General features: G+C 41.3%; 2 protein-coding genes across 4 annotated transcripts; one reads left to right on the top strand and one right to left on the bottom strand.

The window, feature by feature from the left end:
- Positions 1–274: 274 nt before the first annotated feature.
- LOC115692933 (ATPase 11, plasma membrane-type) lies at positions 275–6633 on the top strand. Of its 3 annotated transcripts, XM_030619924.2 has the most exons (21): positions 283–630; positions 769–888; positions 995–1093; positions 1184–1321; positions 1438–1572; positions 1659–1838; positions 1977–2183; positions 2261–2380; positions 2476–2595; positions 2701–2823; positions 2913–3017; positions 3123–3267; positions 3884–4048; positions 4174–4412; positions 4541–4573; positions 4667–4748; positions 4992–5152; positions 5446–5631; positions 5722–5904; positions 5992–6170; positions 6281–6633. In XM_030619924.2, exons 1-21 carry the CDS (start codon positions 577–579, stop codon positions 6375–6377), a joined length of 2871 nt encoding a protein of 956 aa, XP_030475784.1. In that variant the 5' UTR covers positions 283–576; the 3' UTR covers positions 6378–6633. The 3 variants fall into 3 exon arrangements, with proteins under 3 accessions (XP_056170606.1, XP_056170605.1, XP_030475784.1); XM_056314630.1 differs by lacking the exon at positions 5722–5904 and having other exon boundaries at positions 279–630; positions 5446–5523; XM_056314631.1 differs by lacking the exons at positions 5722–5904; positions 5992–6170; positions 6281–6633 and having other exon boundaries at positions 275–630; positions 4992–5249; positions 5353–5527.
- A 1969-nt stretch (positions 6634–8602) lies between these two features.
- LOC115692633 (protein NRT1/ PTR FAMILY 2.9-like) lies at positions 8603–11343 on the bottom strand. The gene is made up of 4 exons (XM_030619544.2): positions 11109–11343; positions 10784–11001; positions 9928–10481; positions 8603–9834 (listed from the first exon to the last, which is right to left on the bottom strand). Exons 1-4 carry the CDS (start codon positions 11287–11289, stop codon positions 8955–8957), a joined length of 1833 nt encoding a protein of 610 aa, XP_030475404.1. The 5' UTR covers positions 11290–11343; the 3' UTR covers positions 8603–8954.
- Between the last annotated feature and the right edge of the window lie 8051 nt (positions 11344–19394).

Below are 19394 nucleotides of genomic sequence, written 5' to 3'. Positions count from 1 at the left end.
TGGCCGGCGACCAGATCTGGCCGTCGGTGGTTAGCCGGTGACCAGATCTGGCCGGCGGTAATGGCCGATAGTTAAGCTCCACCGGAGCTTTTTTTATAAATATTTACAAATTTTTTTTTAACTAAAATTGATTTTAAAAAATACTTATTAAATATTATTTATATTTCAAAAAATTCCTTTAAATCAAAGGTATTTGCATTCTCGAAATGCATTCTCCCAATGTCAGAACCAAATGGGCCCATTTCTGGACTAGTGCGACTGTTACTTTTGCCACTCTGCTCCCAGCGGTTTCACTTCCTCTCCTCCTCCTGTCTCTCTCTCTCTCTCTCTCTCTCTCTCTTGCAGAGTTGGTTTGGTGTTGGTGGGCCGTCCTCATTCCTTCTCCAACCCCCCTTCTTCACGCCCAGAACGAGTTCCATCCTCTGGATTTCTGCTCGGTTCCTCTCCCGGGTTGAAGTTCTTGGGGAGCATTTTGGCTAGTCTTCCCCTCATCTCTTGATGGGTCTCGGTCTTTAGTTTGGTTTTTCCTTCTTTCGAGGACCTTTTCGAAGAGGAAGAAGAAAGAGCTCGAGAAAGATGGCGGAGCAGCCTGAAGTGTTGGAGGCAGTGCTGAAGGAAACTGTGGATTTGGTACTGGATCTAAGGCCAAAAAGTTCAGGCTTTTGTTGTAGCTCGCTTTGCTGATGTTATTTTCTCTTCGCATATGGGGTCGTGTCCGTGGCGTTTTGTTTTTTCTTTTGGGGGGTCTGAAGATTTTGTTCTTTGCAGGAAAATATACCCATTGAGGAAGTGTTTGAGAATCTGAGATGTAGCAAAGAAGGTCTCACTACTCAGGCAGCCGCGGAGAGGCTTGCCATTTTTGGCCACAATAAACTTGAAGAGAAAAAGGCATTGACATGATCTGTTGCTACATCATACCTAGTTGTTCTCGTTGTCTGGTGATTTCCCTCCTGTTTTTTTCCCTTAAATTTTTGTACTTTGCGATGAGTATCAGGAGAGCAAGTTCTTGAAGTTTCTGGGTTTTATGTGGAATCCTCTGTCATGGGTCATGGAAGCTGCTGCAATTATGGCCATTGCTCTTGCAAACGGAGGAGTGAGTTGTTGCTTTTGAGTTGCATCATTTGTGCCTCATTGTTCAGTTTCCTGAAATCCTGTCCTATTATTTGTGCTTTTCCTTTTGCAGGAAAAGCCTCCGGATTGGCAAGACTTTGTTGGTATTATCACTCTGCTCGTGATTAACTCAACAATCAGTTTCATCGAGGAAAATAATGCAGGTAATGCCGCAGCTGCTCTGATGGCCCGACTGGCCCCCAAAGCGAAGGTATATTACTTCCTGTTTCTTTTTCGTTTTTATGTTGAATCTCTTGGTGGAAAGGTGCTGATTGGTGTTTTCAGAATATTCTTTGCTGAATTAATTGAAATTTGAGCATGTTAAAGGTTCTTCGCGATGGGAGGTGGAATGAGCAAGATGCCGCTGATTTGGTTCCTGGTGATATAGTTAGTGTCAAACTTGGAGATATTATCCCTGCTGACGCCCGTCTACTTGATGGAGATCCGTTGAAAATTGACCAGGTTGGATATTTCTTCCATTAGTTACACTATATTATATGAGATGCGTGGCTTTCTTGGATGAAGCGATTTTGCTGTTAAATTCGCAGTCTGCTCTCACTGGCGAATCTCTTCCAGTTACTAAAGGCCCTGGAGATGGTGTCTATTCTGGGTCTACTTGTAAGCAAGGAGAAATCGAAGCAGTTGTTATTGCCACTGGTGTTCATACTTTCTTTGGGAAGGCTGCTCACCTTGTTGACACCACTAACCAAGTGGGACACTTCCAAAAGGCAAGAAGATAAAAACAGTATCCATCTTTATTTACTAATAAATGTGAATTAACTCATCTTGTACTGGTGGTTTTGCAAAGGCGTGCTTTGATGAGTGCATTGAGTTCTTTACTGATAACTAGCATGAATATTTTGTAGGTTTTGACTTCTATTGGGAACTTCTGCATATGCTCGATTGCTGTGGGGATGATTATTGAGATTGTTGTCATGTACCCCATTCAAGACAGGAAGTATCGTCCTGGAATTGACAATCTTCTTGTGCTTCTTATCGGAGGTATTCCGATTGCCATGCCTACTGTTCTCTCAGTCACGATGGCCATTGGTTCTCATAGACTATCTCAACAGGTTAGTCGGGGTCTTCTGCTCAATCTTATTTCACAGAGGTTAGATAGTTGATGTGGATATGATGACACTGGTTTCAGGGAGCAATCACCAAGAGAATGACTGCTATTGAAGAGATGGCAGGTATGGATGTTCTTTGCAGCGACAAAACTGGGACACTGACATTGAACAAGCTCACTGTTGACAAAAGTTTAGTTGAGGTTGGTTGAGGATCTTTTTAGATGCCGTTCACTGTGTTGGGGAATTTCATTCAGAATTGGCCATTTGTGAATCTATTGCTCAAACACGATGGTAGGTTTTCGCAAAAGGAGTAGATCCAGATACTGTCGTTCTGATGGCAGCTCGAGCTTCCAGAACGGAAAACCAAGATGCCATAGATACTGCTATAGTCGGGACGCTGGCAGACCCGAAGGAGGTGAGTTTTAAATGTCAAGCTGCTCGTCCATTTCTATCTTGCTGCCTTTTTAGTCACCCGACTCTCAATATTGTTCTCTTTTGCTGCCTACCTTTCAATCAAAAGGCCCGAGCTGGAATTCAGGAGGTACATTTTCTTCCCTTCAATCCCACAGATAAGAGGACTGCATTGACTTACATTGACAGTGAAGGAAGATTGCATAGAGTTAGCAAAGGTGCACCCGAGCAGGCAAGTTTACTTATCTTTGTACAGTTTTTCCTTCTCTCAACTTGATTGGGAGAAATTCAAAGCTCATCGTGTTTTAAAATTATCCTCAGATTCTGAACCTGGCCCACAATAAGTCAGAGATTGAACGTCGCGTCCATGCAGTGATCGATAAGTTTGCCGAGCGTGGCTTACGATCTCTGGCAGTAGCATACCAGGTTCTGCTCCTTGTTGAATTGATATGTTGCACAACAATTTGAAAGGATCTCCCCATATCTTCAGTTTTGTTGAGTAGTCCGGTTTGATCCATGTCATCCACTCAGGAAGTTCCAGAAGGAAGGAAGGAGAGTCCTGGGGGCCCATGGCAGTTCATTGGTCTCATGCCTCTTTTCGACCCGCCAAGGCATGATAGTGCGGAGACGATTAGGAGGGCTTTGAATCTTGGAGTGAATGTCAAAATGATCACAGGTATGTTGGTTATTTGGGAGTCAATATAATGCTCTGGCTTGCTGTGCCAAGAGGAGGTCATGCGTACTAGGCTAAGTGTAAAAGTCGATCCTCAGTGATAACTTCCTTTTTCTTCCTGTTGTCAGACTACTTGTTGAATTGACAACCTTCCACTGTTGCTATAAGATCATGCATGAACTTTGACTATGGGTGCGCTGTAGCTGACTAAAAATACATGGCATCAATATGTTTCATTTGCCTTTTAGAAGTTCTATGTCAAATATCTCGTGGAAGACCAAAATTGGACCCAGTGGAAGTTTCTCTCCTTGGATGGGTATGCATAGAGTTTGACTCTAGTGCTGGGGCTTTTGTAACGATGTCCTTGTTTGAAGTACCAGCATGCTTCTTTTTTTGCTATTATGCAATCATTCGTTCTTTCATCTGCAATGCTTTTAGTTTATCTGACATTACGCTCTCATGCGTGTGTATCTGAGTTCTTACTGTATTAAAATCCCTGTTGAATTTTCAGTTTCCTCAATGGCCACATATGAGCAAGTGGTGCTGATTCTTTGGCTGTTGCCTTGCATCAACTTTCAGTTTGTTTGTCTTTGTTGCTAAACTCCTCAAATTTTGTCAGGGGATCAACTGGCAATAGGAAAAGAAACCGGTCGCCGCTTGGGAATGGGAACCAACATGTATCCTTCATCAGCTTTATTAGGGCAGGACAAGGATGAGTCCATTGCTGCGTTACCAATTGATGAGCTCATAGAAAAAGCAGATGGCTTTGCTGGTGTTTTCCCTGGTAAATACTGTGTGTATGCATTCTGATTTAATTGCTTTTCTTTTTTTTTTGGCTTTTGCGGTAAGCTACATTCAAATAAGTTATGTGCTGTGCATTATCGAGTGTGTTGACATTTCATGCTTTAGAACACAAATATGAGATTGTGAAAAGACTTCAAGCAAGGAAACATATCTGTGGGATGACTGGAGATGGGGTGAATGATGCTCCTGCTCTTAAGAAGGCTGATATTGGAATAGCTGTTGCTGATGCAACTGATGCGGCCCGCAGTGCTTCTGACATCGTCCTCACTGAACCTGGCCTTAGTGTCATCATCAGTGCTGTTCTGACTAGTCGGGCAATCTTCCAAAGGATGAAAAACTATACTGTAAGCATCAACCCTAAGAACGTGTTTTTTTGACTCATCGATTTGATTTGTGAGATTCTCTAGTCTGTGTATCAGATCCTTCTTTTCAGTAGTTACACTCATTCATTTTTGTTTCTTATGCTTTACAGATCTATGCAGTCTCTATAACAATTCGTATAGTGGTGAGTTGTCATAATTTTGCTTTTGATGTGGAAAATATAACAAAATCTTGTCATCATCCTAATACCCAGGGTCCCTCTTTGATCTTGTGACAGCTTGGCTTTATGCTGCTTGCCCTTATATGGAAGTTTGATTTTCCACCTTTTATGGTGCTGATTATAGCCATTCTGAATGACGGTTAGCTCACTCTTACTCTGTCTGATCATTGTTTAGAATTTTTTTCTGCATTCTTGTCCAATTTTTTTAGATCCATCCATTCTTTTATTGTAATTTACTAAAATGGTGAAATCGATGTGCCCTTTTCATCTCTCTAATTGATTAAACTACTAATCCGACATTTGTGATTCATGTAGAAGCATACCTACCTTCCTTTCTTTGCTTGATTTTCGATCTTTTTAAAATTTATCTTTGAATTTTCAGGTACCATTATGACAATTTCAAAAGATAGAGTGAAACCCTCTCCTCTACCGGACAGCTGGAAGCTAGCTGAAATTTTTACAACTGGCGTTGTCCTCGGCAGTTACCTGGCAATGATGACAGTTATATTCTTCTGGGCAGCATACAAAACAGATTTTTTCCCGGTACATTCATCTGAATCTGTAGTCTTGGTTCGAAAATCCTTATGCTTATGGAAAAAGCAAGCTTTGATAAACCTAGAAGTACCACGTGCTGGAAGTGGTATCATTTGGAATCCATCCCTTTTCTTCGAATACAATTTGTTTGACACAAGCATTTAAGGTTTTATGTCCAATGAAAATTTTGTTATTACACTAGAACACAGTTACTCTGGAGTATGTGGAGTAAAATTTTTTGGACCATCTGTCCACCTGCAAATTATTTCTTGAAGGGATATTCATTAGCCTGTAATTTGCAGAGAACCTTCGGGGTATCGACTCTGGAGAAGACTGCCCATGATGACTTCCGGAAACTTGCCTCTGCAATATATCTGCAAGTAAGCACCATCAGTCAGGCCCTTATATTTGTTACGCGATCCAGAGGCTGGTCTTATGTTGAGCGTCCCGGATTATTGCTTGTAGTGGCTTTTGTAATTGCTCAGCTGGTGAGTCATATCCCGATCATTCTTGAGCTGTTTTTTCAGAAACTGTTTTACTGGAGTAGAGAAGCTATTCATATCTTCCACACTCTGCAGATCGCTACTTTGATTGCTGTATACGCAAATTGGAGTTTTGCTGCAATTGAAGGAATTGGTTGGGGTTGGGCTGGTGTGATCTGGCTTTATAACATAATTTTCTATATCCCGCTAGATTTAATAAAGTTCTTCACACGCTATGCCTTAAGTGGGCGGGCTTGGGATCTGGTTATTGAGCAGAGGGTATGAACTTCAGTAATTGGTTTACAATCTGTTGTCTCTGCGTGTTGTGTTCTTATTAGTATCTTTCTTTGTTTGATCGTTCCTCAGATCGCGTTCACGAGGCAAAAGGACTTTGGAAAGGAACAGCGTGAGCTTCAGTGGGCACATGCACAAAGAACACTGCATGGATTGCAACCGCCTGACACTAAAATGTTTACCGAAAGAGCCCGTTTCAATGAACTCAATCATATCGCTGAAGAAGCGAAAAGAAGGGCTGAAATTGCTCGGTAGGTGAAATCTTAGAGATTTGTCTCTCGGTGATGTGAATTCTCTCGAACTTTTATAGGTTGTTTACTTTGCCTCTCAATATTTTCCCTCATCTTCGCTGCTTCTGCAGGTTGAGGGAACTGCATACCCTGAAAGGTCATGTGGAGTCTGTGTTCCGACTGAAGGGCCTTGACATCGAAACGATCCAGCAAGCATACACTGTCTGAAGGACAGTCCCTGGGGGCGCAGTCCATCTTCTGTACTTCAACGTTTGCACTGAGATTAAGGACACTTGTAATTAGCATGTCATGAGTAGTTATGATCTTCATTTCTGTTACCATATCCAAATCTATGGCACTTCAGGTGCTTCACCGAACTTCATCTATTTATAGTTTGGCTTTTAGTCAGCAAAATTCCCAAAATATGGGTGGAAATCAACTTCCGTTTTACGCTCTAATTAGTGAGATCCACAGCTTTCAGTGATATTAACTGCTCATCATGTTACTGTTTCCCTGAAGATTAGTTTCTTGGTGGACGAGTAAGATCTGATCTTCAAAACTCTATTAGCATCAAATTATCAATCGGCAGCCTGCCAGCCGTTCGCGGGTGGCACGCTGGGTGCACGTTGCCCGTCTGCACATTGGCCGCAGGAGTGCTACTGTAATGTTTTCTTCTTTTTTTTGATAGTCAAAACAAAAGAATTAAGGAGTTGGTTAATCTTCATATCACTAGAAATCAAATTCAAAGATAATTCGAGATTTTCTTTTTCTTTGGAAGAGACAATTTGAGTTCCATTTTTCTTTACTAAGAAGATTTGGAAACTGGCAATTATTGCTGATGTGGATTATTTATATGGAACATTCATCTATTGTGTTATCTGATCTTTAACCTGTAACTTCCAATAGCAGCTGATTTACGGAAATGTTATGCAAAAAGTTATAAATCTGTTGCACGTTTGCCAATTCAGTCTTAAACCTCTCAATTTTGTCAATTGAGTTCCAAACCTTTTCACTTTTTGCTATTGAGTCAATTCGGTCAATTTTAATTGGAAATTGCTGACGTGGACACCAGCTGTCCTACATGGTGTCACTGGCGCTAATGTGGACAATTTTAAATAATATTTTAATATTTTTCGAATATTTTTATTAATTTTTCCTCTTTTTTTTTCCCCTTTTTCCCTGTTGCCAGTCTGACAAGCTTGCTCCCGTTGGCCACCAGCGAGGGCAAGGTTCTACCTTGCCCAGCCAAGGCAAGGGAGAACCCACTTTGTCACTAGGTCCTCCCTTTCCCAATGATGGCCTTGCCTAGCCAACGGTGAGCGAGGCTTGCCCTCATCAGTGGTCGGCGGGGGCAAGCTTCGCTTGACCTTGTCGGCCCTCGACTTTGGCCGGTCGCAAGGAGAATGGCAGAAAGAAAGAAAGAGAGAAAAAGAACAGAATAAAGGAACAATAAATAAAAATTTCAAAATAATAAAAAATATTATTAAAAAGTGTTCACGTTAGCATCGGAGACGCTAAGTAGGACAGTCGGTGTCCATGTCAGTAATTTCTGATCAAAATTGGCCGGATGGACTTAATTGGCAAAAAGTGAAAATGTTTTGGATTTAATTAGTAAAATTGAAAGGTTTAGATTGAATTGGCAAAAGTGCAATAATTTTAGGACTTTTTGGACAATTTTCCTGCTGATCTACTATAGAATGTGCCTAAAATTAGTTGTAAATAATAAGGTAGATGTCCGAATGAGAAAGCATTCAGATCGGTTGGTTTGGATCTTGTTCTGCATCGACAAATCTAATTTACGTGCCATGGTCTTTTACATGAAGCATGCGCAGATGGCATTCATCTACCAACTCCTGGGACTTGACATTACATTCTTTTCGCACGAAAGATTGTCGTGTCTAAACAGAACACAAGCATGAGCATCCGTGTGTGCTGTTCCAACTGTTCGAGCTTTGATAAGGGCGTGATCGTTAGGTCCAGCAAAATACATAAAGTGAGGATCATATGTCACGTGCATTCTTATGTCCTAAATTTAAACCTAGTGAGTCTTCTATTTTATGTTGCGGTGGTTGAAGTAGGTGAGCAAATTGTAAGATGGGTGTTGAAAATAAGAAAACTGTGATGAATGTGCCTAAATCATTACATTTGAGTGTTTCTGGGGTCTCATAGCCTGTAAACTTTGGCTTCTCTCCTGCCAAACCTTTTCAAATAGCAACATTGCCCTATAAATGTGCCAAAATGATATAAAGTATCTACTGATAAAAATTTAGGCACACAAAAGTCGAATTATCTCTGTGTCTGTTAAGATTGGAAGTGGCAGAAAAAAAACAGAAAATTATTGGCAGCAAGGCATCCTAACTGGTGTTACAAGCCATTTTTTCCAGAACATATATAGTTCAATGAAGTTATTGTCAGCATTAAAAGACAATTCTCAATGCCAAAAGTCTAAATGCCACTCTAAACACAAAATAGGGCCTATATATTTCTATCAGCAGTCAATTAATATAGCCCACTTACACCTACATGTGTGGCAAACTTCCAACAATGTTCATTGATGCTATCTGAGCATCTGGCCTAATCTGATACAAAATGAGCTTAATGGGTGAAATTCTTTTTGGTTTCTGCTAAATTATTCTGTAAACAATTCAAATTCATAATGGTTGTGTCAACCATAACTGACATTCTATAGCTAGGGCTATCTCAGATCAAATCGCTACAAAATTCCGTATGAGGCCCATTTTTCAATGAGATGAATGTGGTGATGTGATTCTCTCAGACTACCATTCAAACAAGAGTCTGCTCATGTTACTTCATTTCTATGTCCGCTTCACGGCTAACAACATCTGTTCCTTTATACTTGTACCACCTTGAACATACTAGAAAGTACACCAAGTTCAGAAACTCCAACACAGCAATCAGGTAATAGAAATAGTCCAATCTTCCCTTATTCAGATCCTCTGGCAACCAGTTCCCGCCTTCCGCTCCTTTCGTGTTCTTGTGAACAATCGATATGAGTAGACTGCTCAAGTAACTCGAGCCTGCCATGCCACAATAGTACAGAGAACCTGCAATGCTCCTCATGTTCTCAGGGAACTGCTTGTAATATAATTCGACAAGGCTGATCGATGCGCATGCTTCGGTGAGGCCTGCAAGTACGAACTGAGGGATTAACCACAAGGCTGACATTGATGAAATCGCGCCTCGTCTGGGAACGTCCCCAAGAGTGGGCTTCGTCAGAGCTATTGATCTCCGGCGCTCTTCCACTATGGCGGACACCAGCATGGTTAGCACACCAAAAAACAAGCCGATGCCCATTCTCTGGAGGAGTGTGATGCCGCCTTCTTTCCCCGTAAGCCTCCGGAGGAATGGGACGATCAATCGGTCGTAGATGGGTATGAAGATTGTGAGGCTCAACATCAGGAAGACAACGTACGATGCGGCTGGGATATTGAAGCTGGTGTTCCCGAGGCGTCTGTCCATTTGAGTGGCCTGGAAGACTGCATAGGTTTGTTGTTGGACGATGACAAGGTAATAGAACACACCCGCTACCCAAATTGGCATCACTCTTATAATACATTTCACTTCCTCCACTTGCTGCAAGCTGCAGAGTCTCCATGGATCGGCCGATGATCCATCCGGCCTTTTGTTGTCTTCAGCTGTCACTATTGCTGCTTTGTCGAGGCACCTGATGAAAAAAAAGAGCTAATTAAGCTTCGTCTCTGACTCTCTGACCATGATCGCAGATCCAGCACATGTCATTGCGGCTCATTTTCGGTACCTGAATTGATCTGTGTAAGGAAGCTTGGAGTTGATAGTTTTTGGAGGAGTATAATTATGAAGAGACAGCGAGGGTTGCTCGGGCGTTGGAAGTCGGCATTTCTTTATGGCCACGACGATGACCTGTGCGACACTTGTTAAAGGACTACCTTGAGCTTTTACTTTCACATATATCTTCGAACCCATGAAGAAGACTGCACATGATATGAGCATCAGAATTGCCGGGATCAATAACCCGATTGCCCAGCTCACGTTCGATTGCACGTACACGATCAGCGTCAGTGAGACCATCTGCGCGAAAGTGAAGGTGAAGAAGTACCAATTGAAGAAGCTGTTGATCCCTCTCTTTCCTGATACGGTCCCGGGATTGAATTGGTCAGCTCCAAATGCTAAATTGCAGGGGCGGACGCCAGCTGCCCCAGAAATCAGCAGCCCGAACGCAGCAATTAGGAAGGCCATCTGGCCTGCTGTTGGTCCGACGCATGTGGTGTTGTCTCCACAGTCTGGCGGATGCAGATTCTTGATTGCTGCTGTAAGTTGTATCGCTAGCAAGCCCTAATTGAACAAGGCAGTAAATCAGCTGCATTCGGACAGCAACTTGCTTAAACGAAAACCCTAAATCCAGTACCACGAACCATATAGTAGTTGCTGCTGCCTATTGAGAGTGAATCAGATCAGAGACAGCATGCCCTATGCCAATGGAAATTGAAAATTCAAGCATGCCAAATCTGTGCATATTTCTGACATACGGTGTCTGCTCTGGCACTAAATAAGTAACTGCTTCTAGCCACAGGATCAGTGTGTCCTAGAAACATTGATTCAAAATGAGAGATTAAGAAGAAGTAGAAATGAATTACCAGAAAAGAAGCGACTGTACAGAACCCAAGGGTCTTAAAGCGGCCGAAGTACGTGTCACACAGGAAAGCACCGACCAAGGTGGAGAAATTGGTGGTGCCATTAAAGATGTTGATGATGTTTGCGGCTGTGATGTTCTTCAGGTTGAACACAGTGGTGAGGTAGATCAAGAGGTTGGCCAAGGTACCAATAGCTCCCAGCTTCTCAAAAGTCTCATTTCCTGAGAAGTTTTTTCAGTTTTGTCCACATAGAAACATTAAATTACAGTTCAGGAGGAAAAATATCTCTCATGGGTCTGAACAAGAAGACTCTCGTCTTTTTGCTCACCTATAATGAAGGGCATGGCCTTCCATCCTCTGTAGTTGATGGTCTCTTCACTTGTGACAGCTTTTTCCTCCACCTCCATTTCTTTGGCGCTGCCATTGACAAGCTTGTGCTCTCTCTCTGTGGCTTCTCCATTGGTGGGGTGGATGGTCTGTGCTCCCTCATTCTTCCTCTCCTCCTCCATCCTTTGTTGGATGTCCCTCCTATCTCCCTGTCCCTCTGGGCTTTGTAGTGTCGCATACAGACCAAATAGTCAATGTGAATGGGAGAACTCTAAATAATTGAGTGGGAGGAAATTTACATGCCACTTCCCCAGTCCCACCGGCCAAAATTGTCTTCCACTCCCACGAGTCTTGATTGGGAGAACTAATGCCATCTCTCTCTCTCTCGCGGAAAATTCTTATGAAAGCAAAGCCGTTTTTGAATATCCTGTTAGACATGTCTTATTTGAATTTTTCGGCCTAATTCCCTAAAAAACCCCAACTTTAGGTCCAGTCCCAAATATTCCCCGAACTTTTTTTTTCCTCAGAAAAAACCCTAAACCTTAAGTCCAGTCCCAAATCTGGCCCAAATTTTGTTTTGTGTAAAAAAAAAATCATCAAAATTCAATTTATTTTAAAAAATATACTTGCGTGATCCAGTCTCAACTTGATGTAGAACTTCCACGTTGATAACAAATCCACATTAACAAAGTAATGAGGCTTTTTTTTAGACAAAGAAAAGTTCGAGGCGAATTTGGACTCAACCTAAAAATTGGGTTTTCTTTCATATTAAAAAAAGTTTTTTGAGGTGGATTTGTTATCGTCCCTAATTTTCATATCCTACATCGATCAACAATTTTTATTGGGTTGGATTTGTCATCAAAGTGAAAATGCGACGTTGGCCTCTACCTATCGCTCCATTATTTTGCTGATGTGGATTTGTTATTGACGTCGAAGTGTCACATGAAGTTGGGACTGGATAACGGGATATATTTTTGAAAATAAATAAAATTTATTGATTTTTTTACACAAAACAAAATTCATAATAGATTTGGGACTGAAGTTAAAGTTTGGAGTTTCTTTTTTAGACAAAAAATGTTCGGGGCATATTTGAAACTTGACCTAAAATTTGAGAATTTTTTTAGATAAAAAAAATTCGGGATAAATTTAGGACTTAATCTAAAATTGAGGTTTTTTTTTTTAAATTCACTTTAAATTTTTTATATTATGATTGATTTTGTTCATAACGTCAACAATCAAACATGACCGATACTGAGCGAGTATTCATGGTGCGTGAAAAATTTAGGTGTGTTCAGCGGTGGCTTTTGGTGGACCCCAACGGTCGTCATTGCTGACACAAGAGTCCACAAAGTCAGAGATTTTTTCCTTGAAACGTCCGAGTGGTGGAGTATAAAAAGACGAAAGAACAACCAAATCATCATCAGGGTGGTGAAAACGCACTGGATTCAATATTATGATAGGAGTAGCAATACCGGGAACCTGCCACAAAAGTCTAAAATCCTATCATCCACTCGAGTCAACATGTGAGTCGGGCCTCGCTTTTGAAACCGATGATGCAATCCAACCAACAGTCAAACCAATTGCTCTTCTCCGTGACACGTTTTTTTCTTTTTTGGTCGAACCTCCGTGACATGTTCATCTCATAAAAGAACAGATGTGGACTCTCTTCACTTTGTGCAGAGCATCTTTGTGTTAATCACGATAAAATGGCACCCAAAATCACTATAGCTAGAAACTAAAACATATTCATCAAGTAAAAGGTATTTGCACACCTGATTTGAAATCTATCGTTCTAGATGCTGGATAGCGACCATCCTCAGCGCAAGTCTTCTCCTTCATCACCCTATGCATCACCTGGTTCAATGAGACGTCTCTCACGGATAGCATTTGCTCCTTATGTGAAATATGTGTGTTAGGGTTAGAGGAGGGACTTAAACTCTTTTTATAGAGTTTTAAGCTAGGCCTTCTTATCACGGGCCGGGCTTTACTCGATTCACACTAGCAAGTCCCATATTAGACTAATAAAGAAATTTTATATCTAACCTTATTATAACAAGCCCATAAAATAATTAATTATAATATCAATTAATGTAGCCCACATTAGAAAACTCATACACTTTGTACCTAGAGGAGAAAAAGTGGATACGTCACATGTAAACCTAACGTGTGTACGCGAGAAGAGGTAGCTTTGTTTTGTCTGTGAACAGAACTTCTCTTTCTCACTTAAAAGCTTAATTAAGGGGAAAATTACCAAAAAAATCCTCAACTTTTTACAGTTGTGCCAATTCAGTCATAAACCTTTTTTTCTTTTTTTCTTTTCCTTCTTCCCAGCCACTCCCGCCGTCTCGGGCCAAGGCGAGGTCCAGCCGGGAGGCTCGCCGCTCGCCGGCAAGGCGAGGCGACCTTGCCTGAACCTCGCCACGGCCAGTGCGATGGCGGCGGAGCTCGCCATGGGCGGGCGAGCTGCGCCTCGCCGCCACCCGTAGCTCACCCGGCCATGGCGAGCTCCACCCCTCGTCGGTCTCGCCCCGGCCGAGACGAGGGCGAGCCTCGCCGTCGCACGCCACGGCGAGGCTCGACCTCGCCCAGAACTAGGCGAGGTCGCCCTCGCCGCCGCTCGCCATGGCCGGGCGAGCTCGACCTCGCCCGATCTAGCGAGGTCGGAGCCTCGCCGTCCTGCTGACACGGCTCGAGGCTCGACCTCGCCGGATCTGGGTGAGGTCGCCATCGCGGCCGCTCGCCATGGCCGGCGGGCGACCTCGCCCGGGTCACGCGAGGGAGCCTCGCCGTGGCCGTGCGGCGAGGCGGCCGCCCTCGTCGACAGCGGGCGAGGACCGGCGAGGGTGGGCTAAGCCATGGCCGGGCGAGCCTCGCCGCCGCCGGCGGGCGTGGTCGACGCGAGCTTGCCTGGCCGGCGGAGGCGCAGTCGGCTCAGCCCATGGCGAGCTTCGCCTCGCCGGCCCTCGCCGTCGCACAAATGTGGCGAGGGCCGGGCGAGGTTGCCTCGCCTTGCTCTTGCCGACGGCGCGAGCCTCCCAGTGGACCTCGCCGGCGAGCTTCCCCCGGGCCGGGTGCAGGGGGAAGAAGGAAAAGAAAAAAAAAGAGAAAGGAAAAAAATTCGAGAAAAATATTAAAATATTACCATGTCACCGGCGGTCGGGCGTCCACGTCGGCTGCTAGCTGTCTAGTCTACGCGCCTCCGCCGGCCAAAAGGATGAATTGTGCCGAATTGCAAAGGTTTAGAGACGAATTGACAAAAAAAAAAAAGGTTTAGGATTAAATTGGCGTAAGCAAAAGGTTGAGGACTTTTTGGTAATTTTCCCTTAATTAAGTTCTGGAATCTGTGGACTGAGGACCTACTTTAATATTTTCTTTTCCGACAGGTTTCTTTCTGCTCAGCTCATTGTTTAGATCACCCTGTTCAACGCCGAGAATTATGGTGGAGCCGATTCTTCTTTCTTCCTACAGGTTTCCCTTGAATGTTGCTTATGATTGGAGGCTTGGAAATTTATTATACATGTCCGTGCCTAACTAGAACTGCACGATATGGTGAAGGTAATGGCGGACGACTTTTGTCGTTGCAAATTCTCTTCATATTTAAATCGGGTGAGTAAGGAACTCGCAGTCTCTAATCAACTTTTTTAGTAACTGGATCAAATGTTAGGAAAGTGAACTTTTGAAGAGAAGAAATAGAGAAGAAGACAAGTGAATTTTTACGTGAAAAACCTTTTTAAAATCAGAATGGGAAAAATCACGGTAGCGCACTAAGTAATTTCTTTACCATTGGTATGAGTATCAAAGTTACAACTTTCAAGGTTACAATTACAAAAGATATTACTCCAATATATAGCGGGGGTTTTGGGAATACATAATTGTGATGTAAATTACATTGTATGCCATTAGCAACAAAAGAAAGCTTTATCCTCTACTTTAACAATAAAATTACATGTATGTTATTAGTAATAAAAGTTTTGAACTTTAATATTAATCTTTTTTATCAGCCTCCACAACTCCATCAATCTCCTTCTTAGAGGCTGATCTTCATCTTGGCAAAATGACACAAACAGTCCCTGAACTTTGGTCCAATGTGCAATTTGATCCCTCAACTTTTAATTTGTTTAATGTAGTCCTTGAACTTTAACCAAATATGTAACATGGTCCCTGAACTTTTAATTTGTTTAATGTCATCCCTGAACTTTTGGTACATGTTCAATTTAGTTCCTGAACTATATGAAAATGTTTAATGTCGTACTTTCCATTAATTCAAGTTCAGGGACTACATTGAACATTTTCATATAGTTTAGGGACTGAATTGAACGTGTACCAAATGTTCAGGAACGACATTGAACAAAATAAAATTTCAGGGACTACATTGAACATTAGCTTAAAGTTCAAGGACCACATTGAATATTAGCTTAAAGTTCATGGATTACATTGAATAAATTAAAAATTCAGGGATCAAATTGCACATTGAGTCAAAGTTCAGGGACAGTTTGTGTCATTATCCCATCTTCAAAATAGCAATAGTTTTTACTTGTCTTTGTAACCCAAATTGTCCTAGTGTGGGGCCCCTTCATCACTAATTATAGGGGTCAACTGAGGCAATGCACAACCTTGGTTTCATATCTGTTGGATTTTTTGCACCAATAATTTTCTTCAAGTCAATGTGCTTTGCCTTAAATGAATTACCGCATTCTTTGCATGACAAATCGCACTCCGACTGTCAATGAAAAAACACTGTCATCTTGCTCCTTGCATATCTTTTTAGAAAATCTTCAACCAAATCATTTTCTCACTAGCTTCGTATAAAGCAACATACTTTGCTTCAATGGTTGAGAGAGACACACTTTTAAGGCCTAGACATCCAACTCATTGCAGTGCCACCAAAAGTAAAAACATAACCTGAGGTGCTTTTGTTATTATCCAAGTTACCATTAAGATATGCATCCACACAACCTTATAAATTTACATATTTTTTTCTATAAAACATAGTGACATACCTAAAGTGGCTCTTAGGTATTTAATAGCCACGGTACAACTTCCCAATGCTTTATTCTTGGATTAGCTATGTATCTGCTCACAACTCTCATTGCGTGAGCTGTGTCTAGTCTAGTACACACCATAACATACATCAAATTATCAATAGCCGAAGCAAAAGGCACTTTAGCCATATATTACCACTCTTCATCTTTCTTTGGTGACTGCTTCTTTGAGAACTTAAAGTGACTTCCTTAATGAGTATTTCTAGGCTTTGCATTATGAACTTCGAACTTTCTTGAGATGATTTTAGAATTCCTTCAAATCTATTTCGCGTGATCCTCATCCAAAGAATCCGATTCATTGCTCCCAAGTCCTTCATCTCAAACTCTTTTGACAATTGCTACTTCAATATGTTGATCTCCTTCATGCTAGATCATGCATTGAGCATATCATCCACATCCAACATCAATATAATATAGTAGTCGCCAAATTTATTGAGGTAGCAACAACAATCCACTTCAATTCTAGCGAACCTGTTACCGCACATAAATGTATCAAATTTCTAGTATCATTGCCTATGAGTCTGTTTCAAGCCAATAAGACTTTTTTCAGCTTGCATACATAATTTTCTTTTTTAGGAACTCGAAAACCTTTTGGTTGTATCATGTAGATGTCGTCCTCTAAGTTACCATGGAGGAATGCAATCTTTTCATTTAGCTGCTCTAGATGTTAATTCTCAGCAACATCGATACTCAACACTAGCTTGATAATAGTCAACTTTACAATTAGAGAGAAAATCTCTGTATATTCAATTTCTTTCTTTTACTGGAAACCTTTTACTACTAACCTTGCTTTGTACCTCTTGTTGCCATCAGGTTCTAATTTGATCGGTACATCCACTTGTTCTGTAATACATTCTTCCCATTTGGTAACTAAGCTAACCCAATTCTGTTCATCTCAAGTGAATCCCACTCATAGTGCAGTGCTAACTCCCACATGACAAAATCTTTAAACTGCACCATGTCTAAAAAAGTTTTTGGTTCGCTAGCATTAGTCAAAAGCAAAAAATGCAATGATGGAGAATACCTTTGTACATGTTTAGATGCTCTACTAGATAAAGTGGTTTATGTGTATGTAATTCTGTTCTGATTTTTTATCAGAATCTATAGCAACAATTTCAGGATTTCTAATCAGAATACTCTTAGAAATCGCCTCTAACTCAATCTCTCTAGTCTCCACCATTTGTTTCTTCAAATTGGATTCTACCATAAATTAGTCATTGTACAACACGGTTTCATTGACTGTAACATCGGCAGTTCTTATTATTTTTCTAATTTGTTCATCCTAGAATCGATAGCCAATTACAATCAGAACCATATCCAATGAAAAACCTTTTTTTAGCTTTTGCATCAAACTTATCTTTATTTTCAAAATGTATGTGGATATATGAAACATAACAAAAACTTTGAGATGCATGAGATTTACCTTTCCACTCCATTCTTCTTCTGGTAGCTTGAAATCGAGCGGACTCAAAGGTCCTTTGTTGATCAGATATGCTGCTGTGTTAATTACGTCTGTCCAAAATGTCTTGGGTAATCCTGCATGCAATACTTTTTGCATGCTTGTCTAGAGTTTTGTTCATCCTCTTAGCAACTCTATTCTGATGCGGTCTGTTGGGAACTGTTCTTGTCATCTCGATTCCATTCTCTGCACAAAACCGCTGGAACTTCTTGCTATCATACTCATCACCATTATCAAACCTTAGACATCTAATCTTCAGGCCAATCTCAAAACATTAGATTTATTTTTCAGAAAACAACCTCATGCCTTCTTGGTGGAATAGTCAATGAACGTGACATAGTAGCATGAGCAAATGCAAGAGAGCGGGCCCACACATCCATATGCACCAACTCTAATTTTCTTTTTTTTTTTTGTTCTCTCTGAATTTTCGAAAAACTGACACGTGTGTGTTCGCCTAGAACATATTTTTTACATAGACCAATATCCATGGACTTCAAATCAAGGCAATTTTCCTCTTGATGTGAATACCTTCATTCCATTTTCGCTCATGTCTTCAAGTCTACAGTTCCACGATTTGGAATTAGCTTCCAACTCAGAAATTGCCATTGTTTCTCTACTGCTCTTAGTCATGTACAATGTTTCTGACTTTGTTCCCCATGCTATAACCAAACTACCTTAAACTATTTTTCAAGAACTATCCTCAACATAATTCTGTAACCTATGCTGTCCAATTGACTTACAGAAATAAGAATTCTCTTAAGTCTTGGAACGTATCTGACATTATATAACTTCCGTTGACACCCATTAGTAGTTTTTACGTGAACATCACTCCTTTCTTACAATATCAACACCTTTCCAGACTTTTCAGGAACAAAATTGTGCATTAATACTTTGCACGAAGTTGAGTGAAATGACGCACCTGAGTTTGGAATCCAAGACTTAATCGGACTGTCAATGCTCAAAAGAGTTACATTCACAGATTTTCTTCCTCTTGATTTTGATCTCGATATCGAATTTTCTTCTTTGAGCCTCCACAATCTCGTCTTAGATGGCCTTTCTCTTTGCAATTCCACCATGAGGTCTCCATTTGCTTTTCCCTTTGGACTTCGATCTACCACGGCACTGGTTCCACTCTCGTTGATTGCTTCTCTCTCAACACTCGAAAATTCACCCGACTCTCATCTTTGAATATCCTCGCTAAGAATCAAATCTCAAATTTTTTGAAGCTTCAACTATTTTTAATCTGAGGAATTGTTCACTGTAGCACAATTGCAGTCTAATCGTTAGGTAGAGAAGATAGCAAAATTAAAGCTTTCATCTCGTCATCGAATTTGATTTCCACCGAATTCAACTGAGTTGTGATCGTTGAATTCGTTGATGTCATAGAAGCACCTTTGTTCATTTTCAAATTGAAAAGTCGACGCGTCAAATATTCCTTGTTTGATGCAGAAGGCTTCTCGTACATGTTGGACAACACCCTCATCAAATCCGCCGTTGTCTTCTCATTGGCGAAGTTGAAAGTAATGTTTTGCGCCAATTTGAAACGAATCACACCCAGAGCTTGCCTATCTAACAATTTGCACTCTTTTTGCTTGATCAAATATGGTTTCTCTCCCGATAGAGGCTGATACAAGTTCTTCTAATACAACAAATGCTCAATCTGTATCTTCTAGAAACCAAAATCCTTGCCATCGAATTGATTAATGTTCACCTTCCCTTTGTCCATATTCATCAGCTTTGATACTAGTTGTTAGGAACGCGGATCTTTGAAGAGAAAAAATAAAGA

Source organism: Syzygium oleosum, unplaced genomic scaffold (genome assembly GCF_021117445.2).
Source record: "Syzygium oleosum isolate NSW1041296 unplaced genomic scaffold, Sole_v2.1 Sole_v2.09, whole genome shotgun sequence".
Taxonomy (NCBI): Eukaryota; Viridiplantae; Streptophyta; class Magnoliopsida; order Myrtales; family Myrtaceae; genus Syzygium; species Syzygium oleosum.
The sequence above is the reverse complement of the archived record's forward strand: the minus strand, read 5'-3'. Positions and strand labels throughout refer to the sequence as shown.